General features: G+C 35.6%; 1 protein-coding gene across 4 annotated transcripts in view; it reads left to right on the top strand.

Moving 5' to 3' along the window:
• Nucleotides 1–23,709, top strand: part of MEF2A (myocyte enhancer factor 2A) — a 125,492-nt gene that overhangs the window by 23,899 nt on the left and 77,884 nt on the right. For 2 of the 4 annotated variants that reach the window (XM_011969805.1, XM_011969804.1), the window contains exon 1: nt 14,119–14,315. In XM_011969805.1, coding sequence (XP_011825195.1) covers nt 14,262–14,315 — 54 coding nt within the window. In that variant the 5' untranslated portion in view covers nt 14,119–14,261. Of the gene's footprint in view, nt 1–2,260; nt 2,469–14,118; nt 14,316–23,709 lie in introns of those variants that run through there. The other 2 variants (XM_011969802.1, XM_011969801.1) reach the window with 2 other exon arrangements.

Raw genomic sequence — 23,709 nt, 5'->3', positions numbered from 1 at the left:
TTGTACTTTAAATATTGAGGTGTAAAAGAGCGTGATATATGCAACTTACCCACAAGCAGTTCAGAATAATACATTTATTTATATATTTTTATATCGATGTGTAGTGCATATACACATAAACATACCCATGAGAGTGAGAAGAGAGAGAATGAAAGTTAATGAAAAAATGTGAAAAATTGGTGAATCTAGGGTAATAGGCAGGCATTCTCTATACTGTTCTTATAACTTTTCAGTAAGTTTGAAATTGTTTTTAAAATACAAAGTTAGCACTTGTAAGTTAAGTAAAATAAGTTTTTCTAAATGGTTGCAAATATGTGTATACTGGCTAAAGACAAGCTTTATATTTTAAGGCATGTGTGAAATTTAAATTGTGAAAGGATAGGTATACTGGAACTACATTCCAAAGTGTGAGCAAACAGGAGGTGGCAGCACTTGGAGCTTGAAAGATTATAACACCTCTGGCATGGCTGTTGAGGATGGAAGGGGGAAGGAGGAAAAGAACCAGGCTGTGAGAGCAGTGGTGGGTTTCTTTATGTCGCTGGGGTTTGTAGTCAGTGCTTCTTTGGCAGCAGTGAGATAAGGATTTCTGTGGTAGGGCTGGGCAAGTGGCAACCAGACTACTTACCCTGGGAAAGGCCTGGATCTATGGTTCCTGGGCAAGGCTGGTGCATTGCGCCTGAGACTAGCTGCTCTGAAAACTGATGCAGGACTTTAGCTTCTCACCCCCTCATAAAGGCAGCAGAATACAGTGGTTGGAGTGCTCTTCTGGAGTAACACAGACTTGAGTTGTCTTGGCTTCAGTACTTAGCATCTGCAACCTTGCCGGGGTGATATTTACTGCCTAGGCTTCAGTTATTTTTCAAATTTAAAATGGGAATAATAATAATGCCTGTCTTATAAAGAGGTTGTAAGAATTTAAAAAGTTATGTGTAAAGTGCATTGCTGTTGTTACTGTGCAGCAGAGCCCTAGAAAACCTTTATTTCTCCATTCAGCCAACTGATTACTCATTTTGTTTTCAGATCATAAATGTTAATGTGTTCTATGCCATGATTGAAAATGTACGTGTTAGTATTGTAGTAATACTGTCTTTCGGATCCCTTTCCTCAAAATATTTACAAATGTATGGTATTTTATTCTGACCTCATGTGGTACATATAATGCATATAATTTGATTTTCCTGTTATAAAAAGTCACTTTTACTTAGAAATTGTCAGGTACTAAAGGTTATACAACTAGTTTAGTGACAGGTTTGGGGCTGGGATCCAGGTTTTCTCACTTGGCTTGCAATAAACCTTCTCAGTCGGGTTGTGAAGAAAGAGTAACTGGAAATTGCACAAGATAGTAAAGTAGAAGCGACATTTCAGTAATGTCTAAAGTTCATCCTTGATTGTTTTCTGGCATTCAGGATTTTTTTCTTCTTAATTTTCAAAGCATCCATTAGTTCTTGTTTTGTGGTAACTTTTTTTCTTACCACAACAATGGTGTATATTTTAGGAAAAATGAAAATAATTTTTTAAATTGCCTTTAAGTTATTACTTTAAATAACTTGAGTATATGCTGCTAGTCTTTTATCTGTGAACACAATATCTACAGAATTTGTTTCTTTGACTTTTATTTTTGGTTCAGGGGTACATGTGTGTGTTTGTTACATGAGTAAATTGTGTGTCACTGGGGTTTTGTGTGTGAATATTCATGTCACCCAAATAGGAAGCACAGTAGGTGATAGTTGTTTAATCTTTACCCTCCTCTTGCGCTCCTCCCTCTAGTAGTCTCCAGTGTTTGTTCTCAACTTTGTGTCTATATACACTCAATGTTTAGCTCTCACTTGTAAGTGAGAACATGTGGTATTTGGTTTTCTGTTCCTGTGTTAATTCGCTTAGGATGATGACTTCCAGCTGCATCCATGTTACTGCAAAGGACATGATTTTGTTCTTTTTATGACTGTGTAGTGTTCCATGGTGTATATGCATCACATTTTCTTTACCCATTCCACTGTTGATGGACATCTAGGTTGATTTTATGTCTTTGCTCTCGTGAATAGTATTACGATAAAACGTACATGTGTCTTTTTGGTAGATTAGTTCATCTTCCTTTGGGTATATACCCAGTAATAGAATTGCTGGGTCAAATGGTAGTTCTGTCTTAAGTTCTTTGAGAAATCTCCAAACTGCTCTCCACAGTGGCTAAACTAATTTATATTCTCACAAACAATGTGTAAATATTCCCCTTTTTCTGTATTGTTTTGTTTTGGAGACAGAGTCTTGCTCAATCCCCCAGGCTGAAGTGCAGTGTTGTGATCTTGGTTCATTGCAACCTCCGCCTCCAGGTTCAAGTGATTCTCATGCCTCAGCCTCCCGAGTAGCTGGGATTGCAGGTGCCTGCCACCATGGCTGGCAGATGTTTCTATTTTTAGTAGAAACGGGGTTTCACCATGTTGGCCAGGCTGGTCTTGAACTCTGGACCTCAGGTAATCTGCCCTTCTCGGCCTTCCAAAGCTCTGGGATTACAGGCGTGAGCGACTGCACCCGGCCAACCTCACCAACATCTATCTACAGAATATTTAAAAACAAAACTAGAATTACATTTTTTCTACCCACAAGAATACATTGTGAACATTTATTGTACAGTGTTTAGCCTTTTTAATGACTACAGCACTGATTGGACAGGCCATCTTTGTAGGCTTTTATATTATTCCCCTGCCATGTATTCACTCTTTTGATTGTGTTGGGGTGAACATCCTTATTTGTATATTTTTTTCTTAATTTTTATAAAATTTTTTCTTAATTTTCATAATTTTTTTTCTTAGACTAAATTCTTGAAAGTAGAATGGATTTTTCAGGGGAAGCTGAAATTCATTTCTTTTTGAAATACTAAGTTTTTAAATGTTGCCCAAATTGTTTAAAAACTTTACATCTGCAGGTTGATTTGGGGGCCCTTCATTTGCAACAGTAGTAAGTGTTTCTGTTCCTTGGGGCTGAGTTTGCTGTTTTCATTTTACATTTTGTCCCTTTAATGTTGTCTATATGCCCAAGACTCCCAATGCTTATTTTTAGCCCTGATGTATGAGTTTTATGTCTAGTTTCCTATTTGACATTTTCACTTGTCCGTGACCATCTCAAGTTTAGTATGTCCAAAATTAAATTCTTAAGTTCCACTCTTAAAAAAGTAATGGATCCTTAAAGATTTTCTTTTGATAGAGATGCCTGTTTATTTCTTAAAAGAGTTCAGTTGTTGATTGTACATAATCATTTTATTCAAAAAATCATTTGCTAGTTTAAAAAATTTTTAATGTGTAGTTGATTGGCCAGAGTCATCAAAATGGGGTGTTCTGATGAACTCAATGATTGGCGTTAATAAGGACTCAGTTTAAAAAGTAAAGTTTACCCCCTGTTTAAAGTCCATGCTCTTAAAATATTTATTTACTTAAGCAACAAGGTTCTTTAAAACAGTAAACAAAATTGAGTTTAAAAGACTATGAACATTTGTGATCAGTATTAGTACTAAATTGGTCTGAATATGAGTGCTAGATTCTATGATACCTTTTAAATTAAGACAGTAGAGCCCATATTGGGAATGTTTTTAAAAATCTGGTTCCTGATTTTTTAAAAACATGACAGATTTTTTTTCAGTTACCCGAGTATTCAGTTTAAAGTAATTTTTTCCTGCATGCCTGTTGCCTGAATAACAGATATAGGACTTGTGGTTTAATTAGAGAGATTCTTTTTTTCCCTCCTAGGAAAAGATAATATTAGTTTATGTGAGAAATGCCCATCTGTGTTTTCTAAAGGTAGGTTTTAAATGTTGCCATTTTGAGTAAAACTCCTTTAGCTTTACCACATGGAAAAATCACTACATGCATGATTTAAAAAGTTAGTGGTTAGCTTGAATTAATAAAATCTGATTCCTGGAATTATTTGGAAGATATATGCATTTTTTTCAGTATTTGAATATTTTGAAATTGTATGTGAATTCTTTGAAATTGTTTGAAATTTGTAAAACATACTTAACATAGAATTTACCACTTTAACCCTTTTAAAGTATATAGGTTAGTGGCATTAAATAAATACACATTGCTGTACCACCATCACCACCATCCTTCTTTAGGATGTTTTCATCTTCTCAAACTGAAACTCTGTACTCATTACACAGTGACACCCTACTCTTGACCCTCCATAAAACCCCAGCAACTGACTACCGTTCTACTTTATGTCTCTGTGAATTTGACTACTTTAGGTACTTCATACCAATGGACTCATGAGCAGATTGGTCCTTTCGTGATTGGTTTATTTCCCTTACCTAATGTCTTCAGGGTTCATCTCTGTTGTAGCATGTGACAGGATTTCCTTCTTTTTTAATGCTGATTAATACTCCATTGTATGTATGTACCACATTTTGTTTATTCTCCCACAGATGGACATTCAGGTTGCTTCCACCTTTTCACTATTGTGAATAACGTTTCTATGAACATTGGTGTATAGATATCTGAGTTCTGCTTTAAGTTTTTTTGATTATATATCTAAAAGTGGAATTCTTGGATCAGATAGAAATTCTATATTTATTTTTCTGAGCAAACGCCATACTGTTTTCCATAGCAGCTGTACTATTTTACTTTCCCGAGAACAGTGCACAAGTGTTCCAGTTTTCCACACCCATGCTAGTGCTTGCTGTTCTGTTTCTCAATAGCTATTCAAATAGATGTGAAATGGCATCTCATTGTGGTTTTGACTTGCATTTCCTAATGATTAGTGATGTTGAGCGTCTTTTCATATGCTTATTGAACATTGGTTTGTCTTCGGTGAAATGTCTATTCAAGTCCTTTGCCCATTTTTAAATTGGGTTATGTTTTTGTTGCTTTTGAGTTTTAAAATATATTCTGGTTATTAATCTTGTATCAAATATATGGTCTGCATTTTTTTTTTTTTTTTAAATTGAGACAGTTTTGTTCTTGTTGCCCAGGCTGGTGCAATGGTGCGATCTTGGCTCACTGCAACCTCTGCTTCCTGGGTTCAGGCCTCCCAAGTAGCTGGGATTACTGTCTCAGCCTCCCAAGTAGCTGGGATTACAGGCATGCGCCACCAACCCGGCTAATTTTTGTATATAATAGAGATGGAGTTTCACTATGTTGGTTAGGCTGGCCTTGAACTCCTGACCTCAGGTGATCCACCCACCTCAGCCTTCCAAAGTGCTGGGATTACAGGCATGAGCCACCGCGCCCGGCCATGATCTGCAATTATTATCTTTCATTTGGGGTTGCTGTTTTACTCTGTTGATAGTGCCCTTTGATGCATAGAAGTTTTAATTTTGATAAAATCTAGTTTGTTTATTTTGTTGTTGTTGTTTATTGTGCTTTTGGTGTTGTGACTGAGAAATTATTGCCAAATCCAACATCTTGAAACTTTTGCTGTATGTTTTCTTTCTAAGAGTTTATAGTTTTAGCAGTTGGGTTTAAATCTTTGATCGATTTTGATTTCGTTTTTGTATGTGGTGTTAGGTAAACATCCAACTTTATTCTTTTCCAGGTAGTTACCCCATTTTACCAGCACCATTTGTTGAAAAGACTGTCCCCCATTGAATGGTCTCAGCATCCTTTTTGAAAATCATTTGACCATATGTGAGGGCTTATTTCTCGGTTCTCTATTCTATTCCACTGGTCTTTTTGTTTGTCTTTATGCCAGGACAACACTGTTTTGATTACTGTAGCATTGTAGTAAATTTTGAAATCAGGAAGTGTGAGTCCTTCAACTTTGTTCTTTTTTAAGATTATTTTGGCTCTTTGGAGTCCCTTGAGATTTCTTATGAGTTTTAGGGTGACCTTTTCTGTTTCTGCAAAAATATCATTGGGATTTAATAGAGATTGCATTGAGTTTGTAGATCCCTTTGGGCAGTATTGATATCTTAATAACATGATCTTGCAATTTATGAATATAAGACATCTTTCCATTTGTTTATGTCTTTATTCTTTTGTCAAGTGTTTTTTAGTTTTTAGCATGCAAACTTTTCACCTTCACCTCCTTGTTTCATTTTCTAAGTTCAGATGATACCCGACTTAGAGTGGTTTGATTTACAATTTTTCGACTTTACAGTGTTGTGAAAACAATATGCATTCAGGAGAAACCATACTTCATTACAGTATTGAATTAATTACATGAGGTAGTCAAAGCTTTATTATAAAATAGCTTTGTATTAGATGGTTTTGCTCAACTAGACTAATGTAAGTGTTCTGAGCACGTTTAAGATAGGATGGGCTAAACTGTGATGTTTGGTAGGTTAGGTGTATTAAATGCATTTTTGACTTAAGATATTTTCAGTTTATGGTGGGTTTATAGGGATTTAACCCCATCATAAGTCAAGTAGCATCTGTATTCTCTTTGATTCCATTGTAAATTGAATTTTCTTATTTCATACTGTTCATTGTTAATATATAGAACTGCAGCTGGTTTGTGTGTTGATTTTGTATTTTGCTACTTTACTAAATTTATTAGTTATACCATTTCTTTTGTGGACTCTTTAGAGTTTTCTACATGTAAGATCATGCTTGCTCATGAAAGGATTCTAGGGGACAAAAGAGATCCTGTCATCTTAAAACAGAGATATTTATACTTCTTTTTTTCTAATTTGGATGCCTTTATTTCTTTTTCTTGTCTAATTGCTCTAACTGGAACTTCCATTACAGTGTTGAATAGAAGTGGTGAAAGTGGTCTTCCATATCTCATCCCTGATCTTAGAGGAAAGGCTTTCAGTCTTTGATCATTGAATGTGATGTTAGCTGTGGAATTTTTATATATAGTATTTATTATGATGAAGTAGTTTCCTTCTTTTCCTAGTTTGGTTGAGTGTTCTTATCATAAAAGAGTGTTGTGTTTTGTCAAATCCTTTTTCAGTACTAATTCAGATGATCATGGTTTTTTCCCCCTTTATTCTCTTATGTGGTTGGTGTGTCACACTGATTTTAGTATATTGAAACATCCTTGCGTTGCAGGAAGAAATCCTACTTGATCACCATTATAATCCTTTTAGTATTCGGTAGAATTCAGTTTGCTAGTATTTTATTGAGGGTTTTTTGTCTATTCATAGGGTATATTGGTCTATAGTTTTCTTGTTGTATCTTTGATTTTGGTATTAGGGCAACGTTGACCTCATAGAATGATTTAGAAAATGTTCCTCCCTCTTCAATTTTTTGGAAGAGTTTGAGGAGGATTCGTGTTAGTTCTTTGTTTGGTAGAATTCATCAATGAAGCCATTGGGTCTAGAGCTTTTCTTTGTCGGGAGATTTTTAATTACCAATTCAATCTCCTTACTAGTTATTGCTCTATTCAACTCTTTTTCTATTTCTTTGCAATTCAGTCTTGGTAGTTCTAGAAACGTTTTGTGTTTCTAGGAATTTGTCCATTTTATCTAGGTTATCCCAGTTGTTGGTATATAGCTGTTCGTAGTACCCTCTTACAGTCTCATTTATTTCTATAGAGTAAGTTGTAATGCCCCCACTTTAATTTCTGACTTTTTAGTAATTTGAGTCTTCTCTTTTTCTTCCTAGTCAGTCTAGCTAAAGGTTTGTCAATTTTGTGAATCATTTTGAAGAGTCAACTTTTGGCTTTGTTGATTTTTTTTCTGTTGTTTTTGTGTTCTCTATTTCATTTATCTCTGCTCTCAAATGTATTTTTTCCTGCTTTCTGCTAGCTTTGAGTTTTTCTTTGGGGGAAAATCACAGCATCTTAATTTTTATGGCTTTATATGGTATGTGTGTCTTTTAGCTTTATCATTCAAGATTGTCTTGGCTATTCTTTCACCTCTGTATTTCCAAATGAATTTTAGAATCAGCTTATCAGTTTCCATATACAGTAAGAGAGAGCCTGCTGATATGTTGATAGGGTTTGCATTTAGTCTGTACATTAATTTGGGGAGAATTAACATCTTTATAAAATTGAAACTTTTGAAATTCTGCAGATACAGGTTTGCTTATTATTTTGTACATTTTAAATTTCTCTCAGGATCAAGACAAGCAAAGTCATCTAACTGAGAGTGAAGATGTCTGATGAATGTTGGAGATGTAAGCAGAGAGAATATGGCATAAAATAATCAACAAGGAATTGGGAAATGGAAAGTTTCTGGAAATGGAAGATTGTAGTATGAAGGGAATATTTGAGGTTTAAGGTTCATGACCTTCATGAACTTAAAGTGAGATTAATTGGCTTGATTAGCATGCTAATTTTTTTCATCTAACCATATTTAGCTACATGGAAGCTGGTCTTCAGGGGTCAGGTTTTGCAACAAAATGGAGGCAAGGGTTTGGAGCCAAAAGGAGGTGAGGTTGTGAAAATTAAACTGGTTAAGGAGGATAGTAAGGAACATGAAGTGGGTTAGGGCCAGTGAAGAAGTGGGAGTTGGAGATCAGCCTGGCCAACATGGTGAAACCCTGCCTCTACTAAAAATACAAAAATTAGCTGAACTTGATGGTGGGTCTCTGTGGTCCCAGCTACTTGGGAGGCTGTGGCAGGAGAATCACTTGAACCTAGGAGGTAGAGGTTGCAGTGAGCCGATATCACGCCACTGTACTCCAGCCTGGGCGACAGAGCGAGACTCTATCTCAAAAAAAAAAAAAAAAAAAAATTGACTTGCTATAATTGTAGACTTGACTTAGTTTTTTTGGTGTTGGCTTTATATATAGGCATACCCTGTTTCTTAGCTGAAGTTTATTTAGGAAAAGTGTATTTTTACATTGCAAAACTCAGTAGTCTAACAAACTGGTGTATGGGAAAAGTCACAGATTATATTCCAAGTATAGTTTGTAGAATATTAGAATCATGTTCAGGCATTTTGAAGCATGTAAACGGAATGTGCATCTCTGATGTTGCTGGCAATAAGCAAGACATTATAATATTAGAAGCCTCTGAGTCGTTGTCTTCTGTGTGTGTTTGTCCTGAACACTTTTCTAATCGCCTTTCGTATTTAGCCCTTATTTTTGCTTAGATTTGTAGAATGCACAAAAAAGTTGAGGAAGTGTTAAATTGTGGAGAAGGGAAAAAAGCTGTGAGAAAGTAACTGCATATGAAGTCATGTAGTAAGCATTTTACATCCCTTAGCCATGGTAATTTACTATAAATGGGCATTTTTTTGTGTGTTGAATTTTAAAAGAGAAATGATTGGGGATTATAGTTGATGTGTAACATATTATAATTTTTCCCTACTTGAAATAATGGGAAATAAATTTCTGGTTATGGTTTTCATGCAGCATGTCTGATTTTCAGGAACAGATTCCTAACTGTAAGTGTTGTTAGGTACACTCAAATTTAGAATTGATATGTCTTCCTGGTGAATTCAACTTTTATTGTTTTGAAGTATCCTGTATCTATCCATGCAATCCATGTATATGTACCTAGTGTCTACCTCCTGCATTCAAGTTTACTATGATAGCCACACAACTTTCTTTTGGTTTGTGTTTTACATGGTGTGTCTTTCACTGTGCTTTTACTTTTTTTCTGTATCCTCATATTTAAGATGTGTCCTCTGTAATCATCATATAATTGGGGTTTGTTTTTTTAATCCACTTCTATTATCTTCTTTGAAAAATTGGAGGTTTAGTTTAATCATATTTAATGTCATTACTTACATATTTGGATTTAATCTGTCGTCTCCCTGTTTGCTTTCTATTTGTCTTTCCTTTCTTGCCTTCTTTTGGGTTATTTATTAATCCATTTTTTTTCCTCCTCTTAACTATTTGTACTTTTACTGTTCTTGCCATGGTTACCCAAGAGATTACCACATGCATCCTTGACTTATTGAGGTCTAAAGTAAATGAGTGTTTTTTCCAATTCCTAATCAATGAAAGGATTTTAGGACACTTTTATTTCATTTTGCTATCCTCCCCTGTTATGTACTATTAATGTTATGTATTGTAACATTTGAAGTCCCACAAAGTGTTATTTTTTAGTCAGTATTCCTTTGGAGTTATTCACTTAACCCTGTTCACCCCTGTTCATTGCACTTCATTTTTTGTGCATATCCAAGCCGTATTTAGGGTTCTTTTTTCTTTCTACTTGAAAAAGTCTCTTCAGTATTTCCTGACAGCAAACTGTTTGTTTGCCTTAAAGTTGCCTATTTTGCCTTCATTTCAGAAGGATTTTTTTTTTTTCTGTCAGATACAAAATTTTAGTTTGCCTTTTCCCCACCAGCACTTTGAAGACATCATTTCATTGTCTTCTGGCTTTTATTATTTGGGAAAAGTCAACCAGCTATAACTCTTATTGTTGCCTCTTGAAGTTAATCTTTTAAATTTTTTCTGACTGCTTGTAAGATCTCTCTGTCTGGCCGGACGCGGTGGCTCACGCCTGTAATCCCAGCACTTTGGGATGCTGAGGCGGGTGGATCATGAGATTGAGACTATCTGGTTTTAGGAATAACACTCAAAATCCTAAGGGAATTGAACACTCTACCAAAGGATTCTTAGCAAAGCAATTTTACTTCTCCGCAGAGGGGGGCTTCCTTGGCCAGTCGCCATGAGAGCACACCTGAATAAAGGGGCACGAGAGCCTTTATTCCTGATGCAAGACATGCCCCTGTACCCTTTCCCCGTTGGCTGGGGTGGGGTTGTACAATCTGAACTAATCCCGGTTGGCTAAACATTTGATTTTTTTTAGATAAGATGGGCACGTAAAAGAAAGTGGAGGGGAAAGGGGAAGGGGTGTCTGTAATGACCTTGAAAGTTAGTCCTCTTTCCAAATCAGGAAAGGAATGTGAGCTGGTACTGATAATGCCTGCTACTGTGGCATGCCTGGGCATCTCACAAAGGCAAAAAGGAGAAAAAGGGGAAAAGGCTTCGGGGAGGTACTATGAATTAAAGAATAAAAGACTGAACGTGTTATTTGAAGAGAAACCTCATCATATCCCACACTGGCTAACTCCGAGAAACGCTGTCTCTACTAAAAATACAAAAAATTAGCTGGGCATGGTGATGGGTGCCTGTAGTCCCAGCAACTTGGGAGACTGAGACAGGAGAATCGCCGGAACCTGGAAAGCAGGCATTGCAGTGAGCCAAGATCACGCCACTGCACTCCAGCCTGGGTGACAGAGCGAGTCTCTGTCTCAAAAAAAAAAAAAAATTTATGGGGATGGGGGACCTCCTTCTCTCTCCCCCACTCTTGCCCCTGTCCCTCTGTTCTCCCTCCCCTCTTTCTTTCCTTCTCCCCCTCTCCCCTTTGATGTGCCTAAGTGTGATTTTCTTTGTATTTATTTTGCTTGAGGAGCTTCTTGCATCTGTGGCTTGATGTCTCATTGGTCAGTTTTGAAAGTTTTTAGCTATTATGTCTTCAGATATTTTTTTCTTGCCTGTATGTTTTCTCCTCCCCTCTGAGACTCCAGTTACATGTATTTTGTATCCGTTTTCCATGTGCTGTAATTTCTCAGTGTTGTCTATGTTTCTCATTCTCTTTTTGTGTTTCAGTCTAGGTGTTTTCTTCTTTCCTGTCTTCTGGGTTGATTCTTTCTTCAGCTGTGTCTAAAGTATTATTAAAACCATGCATCACTTCTTTTTCAAAATTGTATGTTTTGATTCATGTTTTCCACTTTTTGTTTATGAAAATTCTTAGTTTTACTTTTTAATTCCTTGAATATTTAACTTATTTTAAACTTTTTTCTGATAACACCATTATCTGGATCTACCGTGAATTTGTTTCTATTGCCATTTTAAAAATCTTGGTTTCATTTGGGTTTTGACTGGTTATATTTTGATTTCTAGACATTGATATGAAACGTGAAAAAAATATGAATTTCTAGATGATGCTATCTTTCTGCTGAGAATTACTTTTGCTACTGGTGTATAGCTAGGCTGATAAGAGTAGTTAGCCCAGATTGCCTTAATCTAATTAGGGATTGAGATGATTTAAAGCTGTGCTTTTCTTCCTGTGTGGGCTCATCTGTTTCTAGTTTACCTTTATGCCTAGAGTATAGTTCTTTGGAGTCTGTCCATATACCTGGTGTGTTTACTAGGGCTATTCCTCCTTGGCAGGCCCTAAATCTAAGTTTTGTATGTCCACCCCCAGGTCTCTTGAAAACTCTCTTAACTTTCTCAGTCTCTTAGGCAATGGTTTTGGAATCTACAGACAGATGAGTCCAGAGACTGGTATCACCTCTTTCTTCCAGATCTCCGCCCTGCAGATTCTCTAGTTTTGAAAGTTCTCTAGTGATATAAAACTGATTATCTTGTGTTTTTCTTTTCTAGTTGTTCTCAAAGGAAGGTTGGTTTGAAGCAAACTACTCCACCATTGTCAAAAGCAAAAAAATGCCCAAATATGTTATAGAATTCAGAATTTTTTAGGTGATATAAGGTAGTACAATGTATCCATCTTACAGCCATTAAAATATCTTGCATGCCTTAGCAATACTAGCTCTGCAGTAAAATGTATTAATATTTCTCCTGCCTACTACAGTACAAGTTTTTATATTGGGAATTGGATACAATGTGATCTTTTAAAAGAAATATTCTACAACACAGCTGCCTGTTTGTTTGGGTCCCACCAGTGACTAGCCATCTTTCAGTTCCTCTAATGTTTCCTGTTCCCTTTTGTCATGGGGCTTTTGCACATGCTGTTCTCATACTCAGACTTGAGTATGAGACACATCCTCAGGGAAGCCTTTCCTGAACCATAAATTTAATTCAGATAAGTGAACTTTCTAGTTTCGAATTATGCAAACTCATTTGCATTATGCTTTGATTAATGTCTTTTTCTTCTACTAGACTCTGCTAGATTAGGAATCATTTCCTTTTTTTTTTTTTTTTTTTTTCTGGCCACATTATCCTCTGTGCATAGTTCAGTGTTTGGAAGTACATTGATTAGAAGTAGGTGAACAATAGGTTATCAGTCAGTTAATAGATGATCAACTAATATTTGTATGAATGAAGAAATAAAATAATGAGGGAAGATAAATAAGAAATGCTGTGCTTATGTTAGTGCTGGAAATGAGAAGTAATGAAAGGCTCATAGCTTTTGATTGAGCAAAAGCCAGATTTAATCACACACTGGATATGCACAGTACAATTGAAGTTTTATAGATACACATGTACAGTATTAAAAATGCTTGCATAAAATTCCCATGGGAATGTATTATTATGACTGTTGTATTATAGCATTCATTCCCCCATCTCCTCATATTTTTATTATGTAAGTCTGAAAGCACTAGGTTTTTAAAATGACACAGCCATCATTCAGAACATGACAAACTATATCATTTCCAGTCATCCTGCTACACAGCATAAGTGAAATAAAAAAACGCCTGAAAGATTTTTTAAGTCTTGAAGGATTCACAGTCTTAAAGGAAAGCAGACTTGGAATTTATACACACACACAAAGTTGCTGTAGTTTATTCTACCAAGGGAAATAGATTTTCACTTCATCTGGAAAGTGACGTGCAAACTGAACCTTGACTGATAAGGAGGTGTTCATTAAATGGCCAAAGGAATGTTTCATTTAAATGCATGTTTTTATGAAAGTATATAGTGGCTTTGTGAATTGACAAATACTAATTTGGCTGGAGGCTAGGGCAATTTGCAAGAATTTGAAAAGACAGATTGGGGCTATCCAGATTAGTTCATTGTTTGGTATGGAGGTCATCAGAAGTTTTTAAGGATATTCTGTGTTGTTAAGAACAAAAGTGCTGGAACCAGACTCCCTGAGTTTATAACCCCAAGCTGTGCCCCTTACTATGTGACCTCGGGCGTATTGCTTAATTTTTCTGTGTCTCAGTGTCTCTATTTATAAAATGGAGGTAATAATTACAGATTGCTGTTAGGATTGAATGAGTTAAGACATGTCCATACTTAGGAAAATGCCTAGTACATAGAAGAATTTCAGTAAGGCTTGGCTCTTGCTGCTATTATTATATAAATTGAGAAAACCTCAAACATTATTATTGCATTAGTTTATCCAGAATTAGAGACACAAAGAGATTCAAGAGGCATTTTAGGGGTAAAGTTAACGACTTCAACTTACTTACTAATTTTGTATAACCAGAAATTTCAACTAATAATGCTGTGTGCAGTATAAAAGCAAATGTGAAATTTGTATAACACTTACATGATTTGTAAACTCACAGATTTTAAATCTTCTAATTTGTGTTTTCTTTTAGATCTTGTAGAAAATTTCAGCTGTACCCCTTGGACTAGAAGCTGAAATAATAGAAGCTGTATACGATGCATTAGGGTATTGAAGAAAATTAGCTTTTGAATTAAATATTTGGAATATAAGGAAATAAGGAAAGGTGACTGAAAATGGGGCGGAAGAAAATACAAATCACACGCATAATGGATGAAAGGAACCGACAGGTAAATGAAAATTTTAATTTATTTAATTGATATAAATATTCTTTTAAAAAAAGAACATAGGACAGATTGGATTTTTCTTAAACTTAATTTTAAGTCTAAATATTTTTAGTTACAGATTAAATGAAAAATTCTAACAATCATAAAATTGTGTCTTTTCATCATCTGCTTTAAAGAGACTTCCTTATATATGTCACAGAAAACATAGATACTCAAGAGTAAAATCACCACAGTCCCCACCATTACTGTCCATTGTATAGATTTTTCATAAGATACTTAGTCTTCTGTGTATTTGATTATATATTTGACTGTTAGTCTTTTTATATTGATTATTTTTAAGTTATCTGTTTTTATAATTAGGTAGTAGCTAAGTTAAGTATAATTATCAGTGAATGTTCTAGTCAGTTAAATTTTCTAGTTGACCAATATATAATGAGAATTTTTTTATACTTATTGCAAATATTTATAAATTTATGTATGTACCTCAGTTTTAATTGATAAAATATATTGAAGTTATTTTATGGTACCATGTGGGCAAATTACAGATTCTCAAGATAGTTATAATGATGCTGGCATATGAAGAGGCAGAAGTTTTAAGTGTCTAATGTTGGCTTAACAAACTATGGCCCATGGGCTGGCCATCTGTTATTGTAAATAAAGTTTTATTAGAGCACAGTTATGTTCATTCATTTACATATTGTCTATGGCTGGTTTTGCATTATAACAACAGAATTGAGTAGTTGCCCCAGAAACTATATGGTCCATAAGCTTAAAATCTTTACTCTCTGGCACTTTTAGAAAAAGTTTACCAACTCCCTAGTTCAGAAGGAAGAAGGAAAAATCATTTCATAGCATATTATAAAGGAACTACTGGAGAGATGCTGTCTCTGGGAAAGTTGCATATCAGGAAAAGTTTCAAGAACAGGTGGTTTCAGAAAGTTTACCAGGAACAGAACAAAACTGAAGATGTGTTTTGCAAAATCTGAGTAGTAATTCACTGAAATATAGATATAATTGGAGATAAAACTCAACTGAGCAGCCTGTAAGGAAGTTGGTGGGAATGATGAGGGTTGCCCATAGACTGAATTAAAGAGGAGGCCCTGGTTTCAACTCATGAAGATTGTTCAACAAAGACATAAGGCCCACACAGTATGATTCATTGTGAATGTTGTTACAATAGGAAAGATTGGTAAACTATCCATGCTATTATTCCAAAGGAATGATTCCAAGCAAGGCTGCACATTATCTTCCCTTCACAATCTGAAGATTAGGAAGTATAGAGGAGGCATAGGGACCTGCTTCTTGAATATATGCAGTATAAATATAAAATAGGGTTTATTGGGGAATAACATACAAGCAGAGAACTGGAGGACACATAAAATTCTTGAACCCTCATTATTCTGTAGATAGTCATGTTTAAGTTGGACATAGCTAAATTGGACCTAACCTATGGAAGGGATTTACATTTTTAGAGGGAAAGAGTAGCTTAGGAATGTGTAGGTGACTGTGTAATGGAACTTTTTGAGTTGAGGAAATGACCTTGTCAAAAAGATGGATACTGCCACTAAGCAACTAGAATGTGAGCCTGTTCTTACATTGGACTTAGCTGCTGTGTCAGCTTCTTGCCTAGCTGCCAAATGGGACAAGGACTATCTGAATTTCTGTCTCAGGTAATTTCGGCAAAGAGTGGAGAAAAGACGTAAAAGAAATAATTGGACAGTTTATTTTTCAGGTTAAATTAGACACAGAAACAATTTGTCACAAACTAAAAGAGTATCTTAATTTTATTGATTTTAGAATTTGATTCTGAGTTAAAAGTTTCATGTTTCTTCATGAAAGGGAGAAAAAGTATATATTTGCAGAGGAAAAGAGATGTCATTTATTTGTCCAGATTCAGATATCCCAAGAGACTGTGTTAGGTCCTGGAAACTCACTAAAAATATATAGCCTACACAGGAGCTCTAAATATGTGGCAAATAGAAATAATCTCAGATACTGGGAGAATTTATAGAAGAAACCACTAACTTCTAATGGAGTGGTTTAGGGACTATTTATTGGAGAAGGTAGTAGCAAATAAGAGTTTTGAATTACAGGTGTGAACTAGCAAAATAAAAATCACACTTCATCATTGAAACAGTACACAATCTTGTGGGTGGTAGAGGAGTGACAGTATCATACACTTAAAGAGCTGCTTCACTTTACTTCCACTTAGAAGCTTCTGGTGAAACCTTATGTTTGTCCTTCCTTATCTAAAACACTTTTTAAAAAGTAAACTGTATTAAAGTATAAGATTAAGAAAAATTCAGAAATCCTAAGAGTGTGGTTCAGTGAATTTTTGCACAAAGAACAAGACCATGTAGTCAGCATATCCCAGAGCACCACCCGAGAGGCACTGTTTATCCTGTCTCCAGTTGTTTCCCGCTGCCCCAAGGAAAGTCATTATCCTGACTTGTAACACTATAGATTAATTATATCTGTTGTTGAATTTATATGAACAGTGTGTGTTCTTTTGCACAATATTACTTTTGTGAAATGTATCAATGTTGTTGCATGTAGATATATGTAAATATATCTTGTACATTTTCATTGATGTATAACCTATTGTGTCAGTAGAATACAATTTATGTATTTACTTTTTTCTATTGTAAATGGACATTTGGATTGCTTTCTACTTTGGTACTATTATGAAGGCTGTAATTTTGAATATTCTCGATAGTATACATGAACACTTGGGTAAATAGGAGTGCAATTGCTGAGTCATAAAGTTATACATTTGATTAGTAGTTGACAGAAGTTTTCTAAAGTAGTTCTTCTAGTTTACACTCTGCTGGCAGTGTGTAAGAGTTCTAGCTGCTCCAGTCTTGAGCAATACTGGGTATTGTCCTTTTCATTTTAGTCATTCTGTTAGGTGAGCAATAGTAATTTACTTTAATCTTAAGTTTCCATGATGTCTAATGAAGGTGCTCACTTTTTCATATTTTTATTGGCCATTTAGATATATATCTTCTTTTGTGACTCGTCTATTCACTTCATTTTGTTTTCTTCTAATGGGCTGCCCGCTTTTTTATTATTAATATGCATTCTATGTAATCAGATAAGTGTTTTGTCCATGATATGCATTATAAATATTAACTCTAAAACTATGCCTTTTCACTTTCTTTTTTAAAATTTTATTTTAGAGACAGGGTCTTGCTCTGACGCCCAGGCTGGAGTGCAGTGGTGTGATCATAGGTCACTGTAACTCAAACTTTTGGGCTCACGTGATCCTCTCATCTTCACCTCTTGAGTAGTTTGGACTACAGGCAGGTACCATTCTTTTATTTTTTGTAGAGATGCTGTTTTGCCCAGACTCATCAGGAACTCTGGACCTTCAGTGATCTTCCTGCCGTAGCTTCCCAAAGCACTAGGAGTACAGGCATGAGCCGCCACACCAGGCCTACACTTTCTTAATGTTTTAAAAAATCAATAATATTTTAATGGTTTCCCATTTACCTTTTTTCCCTTTCCTTTATGACTAGTGCCTTTTGTGTCACGTTTAAGAAATCTTTACTTACCATAAGGCCGTGAAGCTATTCTTCTAATGGTTTCTTCTGTAAGAACTCTTTTGGTTTTTTTAACCTTTCATGTTTTAGACCTGTTATCCATTTGGTGTTTATTTTTGTGTTTGGTTTGAGGTGTAGGGGTCAGAATTTGTTATTTTCCAGATGGATATTTAGTTGTCCCAGTACAATTTATTGCAAAAACCATCCTTTCATCACTGTATGACAGGGTTGCCTTTAGCATGAGTTGAATAACCATATGTATGTGAAACTTTCTGAATTCTCTCTTTTGTTCCATTTGATTATTTGTATATCCTTGCTTAATTCTACCCTGTTTTAATTACTATAATTTGATATCTGGTAGTGTAGTTCTGCACCTTTTTTTTTTTTTTTTTTTTTTGCAGAACCAGCTGACTATTCTTGCCCTTTTTCAGAATATGCAAATGAAACCAAGTGTCAGTGTTCACTTAAGAAAACAAAAAACCTACTGGAATTTAGGGTTTTTTTTTTCCACTGGATGTATGGATCTATTTAGGGAGAATTGAAATCTTTACAGTGTCAAGTCTTACAATCTGTGAACATGTTTATATTTCATTTGGTTTTCATTAATTCTCTCCTTAATGGCTGATTTTCAAAATAAGTCTTCTACATTTTTTGTTATATTTATTAGTAGATATTTGATTTTCTAAAGCATTATTACATTTCTTCTCAAATTTTAGTTTCTGCATATTTGCTGCTAAGTATATAAAAGTGTACTTAAGAATTGCTAGATGACATGGTAACTCTTAAGTTTAACATTTTGAGAAATGCCAGACTGCCAAAGTGACTGCACCATTTTTGCATTCTGCCAGCCATGTGTCAGCATTCTAGGTTTTCCACATCCCAGCCAACATTTGTTATTGTCTGTCTGTCTTTTTGTTTGTTTTTCCTGTGTAAGACAGAGTCTTGCTCTTTCGCCCAGGCTGGAGTGCAGTGGTGGGATCTCAGCCCACTGCAAAGTCCACCTCTTGGGCTCGCGTGCCATTCTCCTGCTATAGCCTGCTGAGTAGCTGGGATTACAGGCACCCGCCACCATGCCTGGCTAATTTTTTGTATTTTTAGTAGAGACGGGGTTTCACCGTGTCAGCCAGGATGGTCTCGATCTCTTGACCTCTTGATCCAGCCACCTCAGCCTCTGAAAGTGCTGGAATCGCAGGCGTGAACCACTGCCCCCTCCCTCCCCGGCCCTGTCTTTTTTATTGTAGCCATCGTGATGGGTATAAACTGGTACTTGTGGTTTTAGTTTGCATTTCTCTGATGGCTAATGATGTTGAGCATCTTTTCATGTGCTTATTGGACATTTATATATCTTCCTTGGAAAAATGTCTATTCAAATCCTTTGCGTAATTTTTAATTGTTTTTTAGTTGTATCATCATTTTGAAAGCTGTTTTTATTGGTTGTAGAATTCTAGATTGGCAGTTTTATTCTCTTAGTACTTTGAAGTAGTTGTCTTCCAACTTCCGTTCATTTCTGTTGAGAGGCCAGCTTTTGATCTTAAAAAATTTTTTTTTTTAAAGATAATGTGCCTTTTTTTGTTTTGTTGCTTTGAAGCCTTTTGCTTTTCCTTTGTTAATATACATTTTTACTGTGATGGACCCACAAGGGGCATGTGTCTTCAGATATTGCTTGTGTCCCATTTTTTTCCTTCTCTGGGATTCTAGTTACATATAACTGTTTTGTGTCCCAGAAATTTCTTATGTATTTTGTCCTCCTGTATTTTTTACTCCTTTTTTCCTCTCTACTTCAGTTTGAATGTTTTCTAGTTACTTATTTTCTAGCAGTCTATTTTCTAGTAAGCCTTTCTCTGCTTTTTAAAATTAACTGATGAAACAGCCTAATAAGTTCTTAATTTCTGATAATATAGTTTCAATTCTAGAATTTCTTTTTGATTTTTCATTTTTGTGTGAAATAGCCCATCCTTTCTTGCATTTTTTCCATTTTAAAACTATTTTTTAAAAATATTAGCCATAGTTATCTTTAAGTTCATGTCTGCTAACAGCTATATCTGGATTACCTGTAGGTCCATATCTGATCCCTTTTTTTCTTTGTTCTCAATTATATGATGCAGTCTTTTGACATGTCTAGTGGTTTTTTAATGAGCCTTCAGACCTTGTATGTGAAAGATATTATAGAATCTTAGCATCTCCAGTCTGCCTGCTTCAGCAGCTTTCTGATATCTTTAAACAGATATTGGCTATATTTCATTCTGTTTTACTAGTTGATTTCAGTGGGTTCTTTGGTCTTGCAACAACTACTCCCTCTAACGTAGAAGCAGACATCCTTATATACTTAAAAAAAAGAAAGAAAGCAGTTTAAAGATAAATGTTTTTTCTAAAGGTTCCAAAGGTAGAATACAGAGAACAATACCTCAAGGATTGCTATATTCATTATCCAGAAGGGTCAGTGCTGACACAGCTGTTATATGTATTTTTATTTTTATTTGTAAAGTGAAAAAAATTAGAGATTTACTGTCCTCTTTATAATTTTTCCTAGTCTCTTCCTACTTTCCTTCTCATGATAACCCCTGTCATGAATTTACATTGTATTTTCTTTGTTTTTTTTTTTTTAACAGGTATTATTTAATATTGTTTCAGCATGGGTTTAAAGTTTTACATAATGACGTTTTCATCTGCACTTGCTTTCATCTGCACACAATGTAGTGTTTTAGATCCATCTGCTCTTATTCATTCAGTACAGCTAGTTGTAGGAATAAATATTCTTAATTCATCAATACTTCTATCAAAGAACAATTAATGTTATTCCTAATTTTTTACTATTATAAATGGTGTTGCAGTATACATCTGTCGACCTGTCTCTTTATACATGGGTAAAAGTTGCTCTGTGATAAATACTTTCAGAAGGAATTGCTAGGCTGAGTATGTCCATCATCACCTTTACCATGTTTTCAAGTTGCTTTCTGAAGTGATTGTACTAGATACACTGTAGTAAGTTAGTATGAGAATTCCTATTTGCCCATATACTTTCCCTTTCCTTCTTTCTTTCTATCTTGTCTTCCTTTCTTTTAAAACTCTGTTTTTTATGTCTTTGTCCTTTTTAAAATTTTATTTTATTGTTTTTTCTGGTCTTAGGAAAGTGAAATGCAACCTGTTTTTGTGGTTTGCTTATTTTGTGCTGGGTTGTTGGTTTTGATTTTTTTTCTCTCAGTTCTTTACATATTCTGGATATTCTATATGTGTTGTCTCTGTTTCGGATGGTATCTTTCAGTCTTTACCAAAACATTTTGTAAACACTTTTATGACAGGGCTTATCACAGTGCTTTATAGTGGTTTATATTGCTCTTATTTCAGTAGATTATGAGCCTTTTTAAGTGTGTTAAGACTTGCTTTATTTCCTAAATCATGATTGGTTTTTTACATGTTCCAAGTGGAGTTGGGTAAATATATATTCTTTAATTGTTGGATGCATGTGTCTCCATATATCTTTCAGATCACTCTCATTGTTGTGTTCAAACTTTCTGTATTCTTTGTGACTTTTGTTTTTCGTTCATTGAGATCTATCAATAATTGTACTTACCACAATGGTGGATTTGTCAATTTCTCTGTATATTTTATTCGTTTAATACATACTGTTTTATACATTTTGGGACTATTTCATTAGGCTTGCACATATTTAGTGTTGTTGTACCTTCTTGGCGAATTTCGCAATACATATTGACCATCTTTATCCGCAGTAAGGCATGTTTGTCTTAAATCTACCTTACCTCACCTTGATATAGCTACACATTTCTTCCTTTCCTTTTATTTTTTTCTTTTCCTTCCTTCCTCCCTCTCTCCCTCCTTTGCTCCCTTTCTCCCCTCCCTTCTTTTCTTTCTTTTTTTTTTTTTAGACAGGGTCTTGCTCTGTCACCTAGGCTGGAGTGCCTTGGCATGATCATGGCTCACTGCAGCCTTGACCTCCTGCGCTCAAGCAATCCTCCTGCTTCAGCCTCCAGAGTAACTGGGACTACAGGTATGTGCACCATGCCTGGCTAATTTTTGTACTTTTTGCAGAGATGAGGTCTCACCATGTCGCCCAGACTGGTCTCAAACTCCTGAGCTAAAGTGATCCTCCTGCCTGGTACTCCCGAAGTGCTGGGATTACGGTGTGAGCCACGGCGCCCAGCCAGTATTTTCTTGATAGGTCTGAAACTCTGTGTTAACTTTCATCCTTACTGTTTCCTTATGTTTTAGGTATGTCTTTTATAGATAGTATAAAAGGTTGGATATTGGTTTTTTATCTAGTTTGTTACATCTCTTAACTCACCAGTCTAGTTGATTTTTATTCCCTGTGATCTTGTATATATTTGTACTAGTCTACATGATCCTAGTTGATCATATAAATTTGTTAGAGGGCCCCAGCCATCACAAAAGTCATAGTATCCGCAAAGAACTCTGATCGAAGCTCCACACAGAGCCCCCCAGGGAAAAGAACATTGGAAGAAGATACTTTATCCACCTGGTAATCCACCAAACTTGGAGGTTCTGAGTAAGAATGGTTGAGAAGTCACACTGCCAGAGGTTAGTCAGTTTCTACTTGGTATCTTCAACTCCTATCTCCAGCAGAACTTCTGTACTCCTCAGGTTTTATTCTGGAGGGCGTCTGTCTGCATCAGCATGGCTGCTAATTCTCTTGTGATGTGGCAGGCATTGAGTGTTCCAAGCAGCAGAGATGAGAAGCACAAGTTGAACCCAAACTGCTGTTTTAAAAATTTGTCTTCTTGGCCAGGCATGGTGGCTCACGCCTGTAATCCCAGCATTTTGGGAGGCCGAGGCGGGTGGATCACAAGGTGAGAAGATCCAGACCATCCTGGCTAACACAGTGAAACCCCGTCTGTACTAAAAAAAAAAAAATACAAAAAATTAGCCGGGCGTTGCAGGGTGGGCCTGTAGTCCCAGCTACTTAGGAGGCTGAGGCAGGAGGATGAAGTGAACCCGGGAGGCGGAGCTTGCAGTGAGCCGAGATCACGCCACTGCACTCCAACCTGGGCAGCAGAGCGAGACTCTGTCTCAAAAAAAAAAAAAAATTGTCTTCTCATAATCCCACTGGCCAATTTCTTCTCCAGAATACAAGCCTCCACACCCATTACCCTGTACATTTTCCAGCATAACCTCTGGGGTTTCTCACTGTTTCTTCATTATTCCTTTACAGATTTATTCAACAAATTTTTTTTAGCACCGACTCACTGCTACACAGGATCTTTGTTTTAGAAGCTGAGTGTGCAGCATTGAACTTTTTTCAACTTACATTCTACTCAGATGACTTTTTTTTTCCAGCAAGTAATGCTTTTTTTTTTTTTTTTTTTTTTACCCCTAACAAGGACTTGTAGATGTTACACTTCATCAGTTTTTTTAAGTTTGAAAATGTTTATTGTCTTCATACTTGAAGTCTAACTTGGCTAGGTCTAACGTTCTAGGTATAGGCCCTATTTCTTTTCCCCAGAACATCGTAGAGATTTGGTCTTCTGATTTTGAATGTTGCCAGAATTCTAACACCAGACTGAGTTTTTTCCCTTCTTAAAAGTGACCCACTTCCTTCCTTGGTGTACACGGTATTCTTTCTTTGACCTTGACGTTCAGTAACTTAATCTGAATATGCCATGAATTTGATTCCTTGTCACTTTTTTTAAGAGATGGTATAGCCTTTCTGTATTTTATTTTTTAATAAATATTTTCCCTTTGTCAATTGCTCTGGGCTTTTTTGGTGTCTTCATTATCTGTCAACAATACAAACAACTTTTTTTCTATTCATTTTAGTTTTCTGTTTTGATTCTTTGATTTTTATTATTGTGCTAAAAATCTCTGTTATGATTTGATTTTTT

The sequence above is a fragment of the Mandrillus leucophaeus genome, unplaced genomic scaffold, assembly GCF_000951045.1.
Source record: "Mandrillus leucophaeus isolate KB7577 unplaced genomic scaffold, Mleu.le_1.0 Scaffold91, whole genome shotgun sequence".
Lineage (NCBI taxonomy): Eukaryota > Metazoa > Chordata > Mammalia > Primates > Cercopithecidae > Mandrillus > Mandrillus leucophaeus.
Note: the sequence above shows the minus strand (reverse complement) of the source record. Positions and strands in the feature narration are given on the sequence as shown.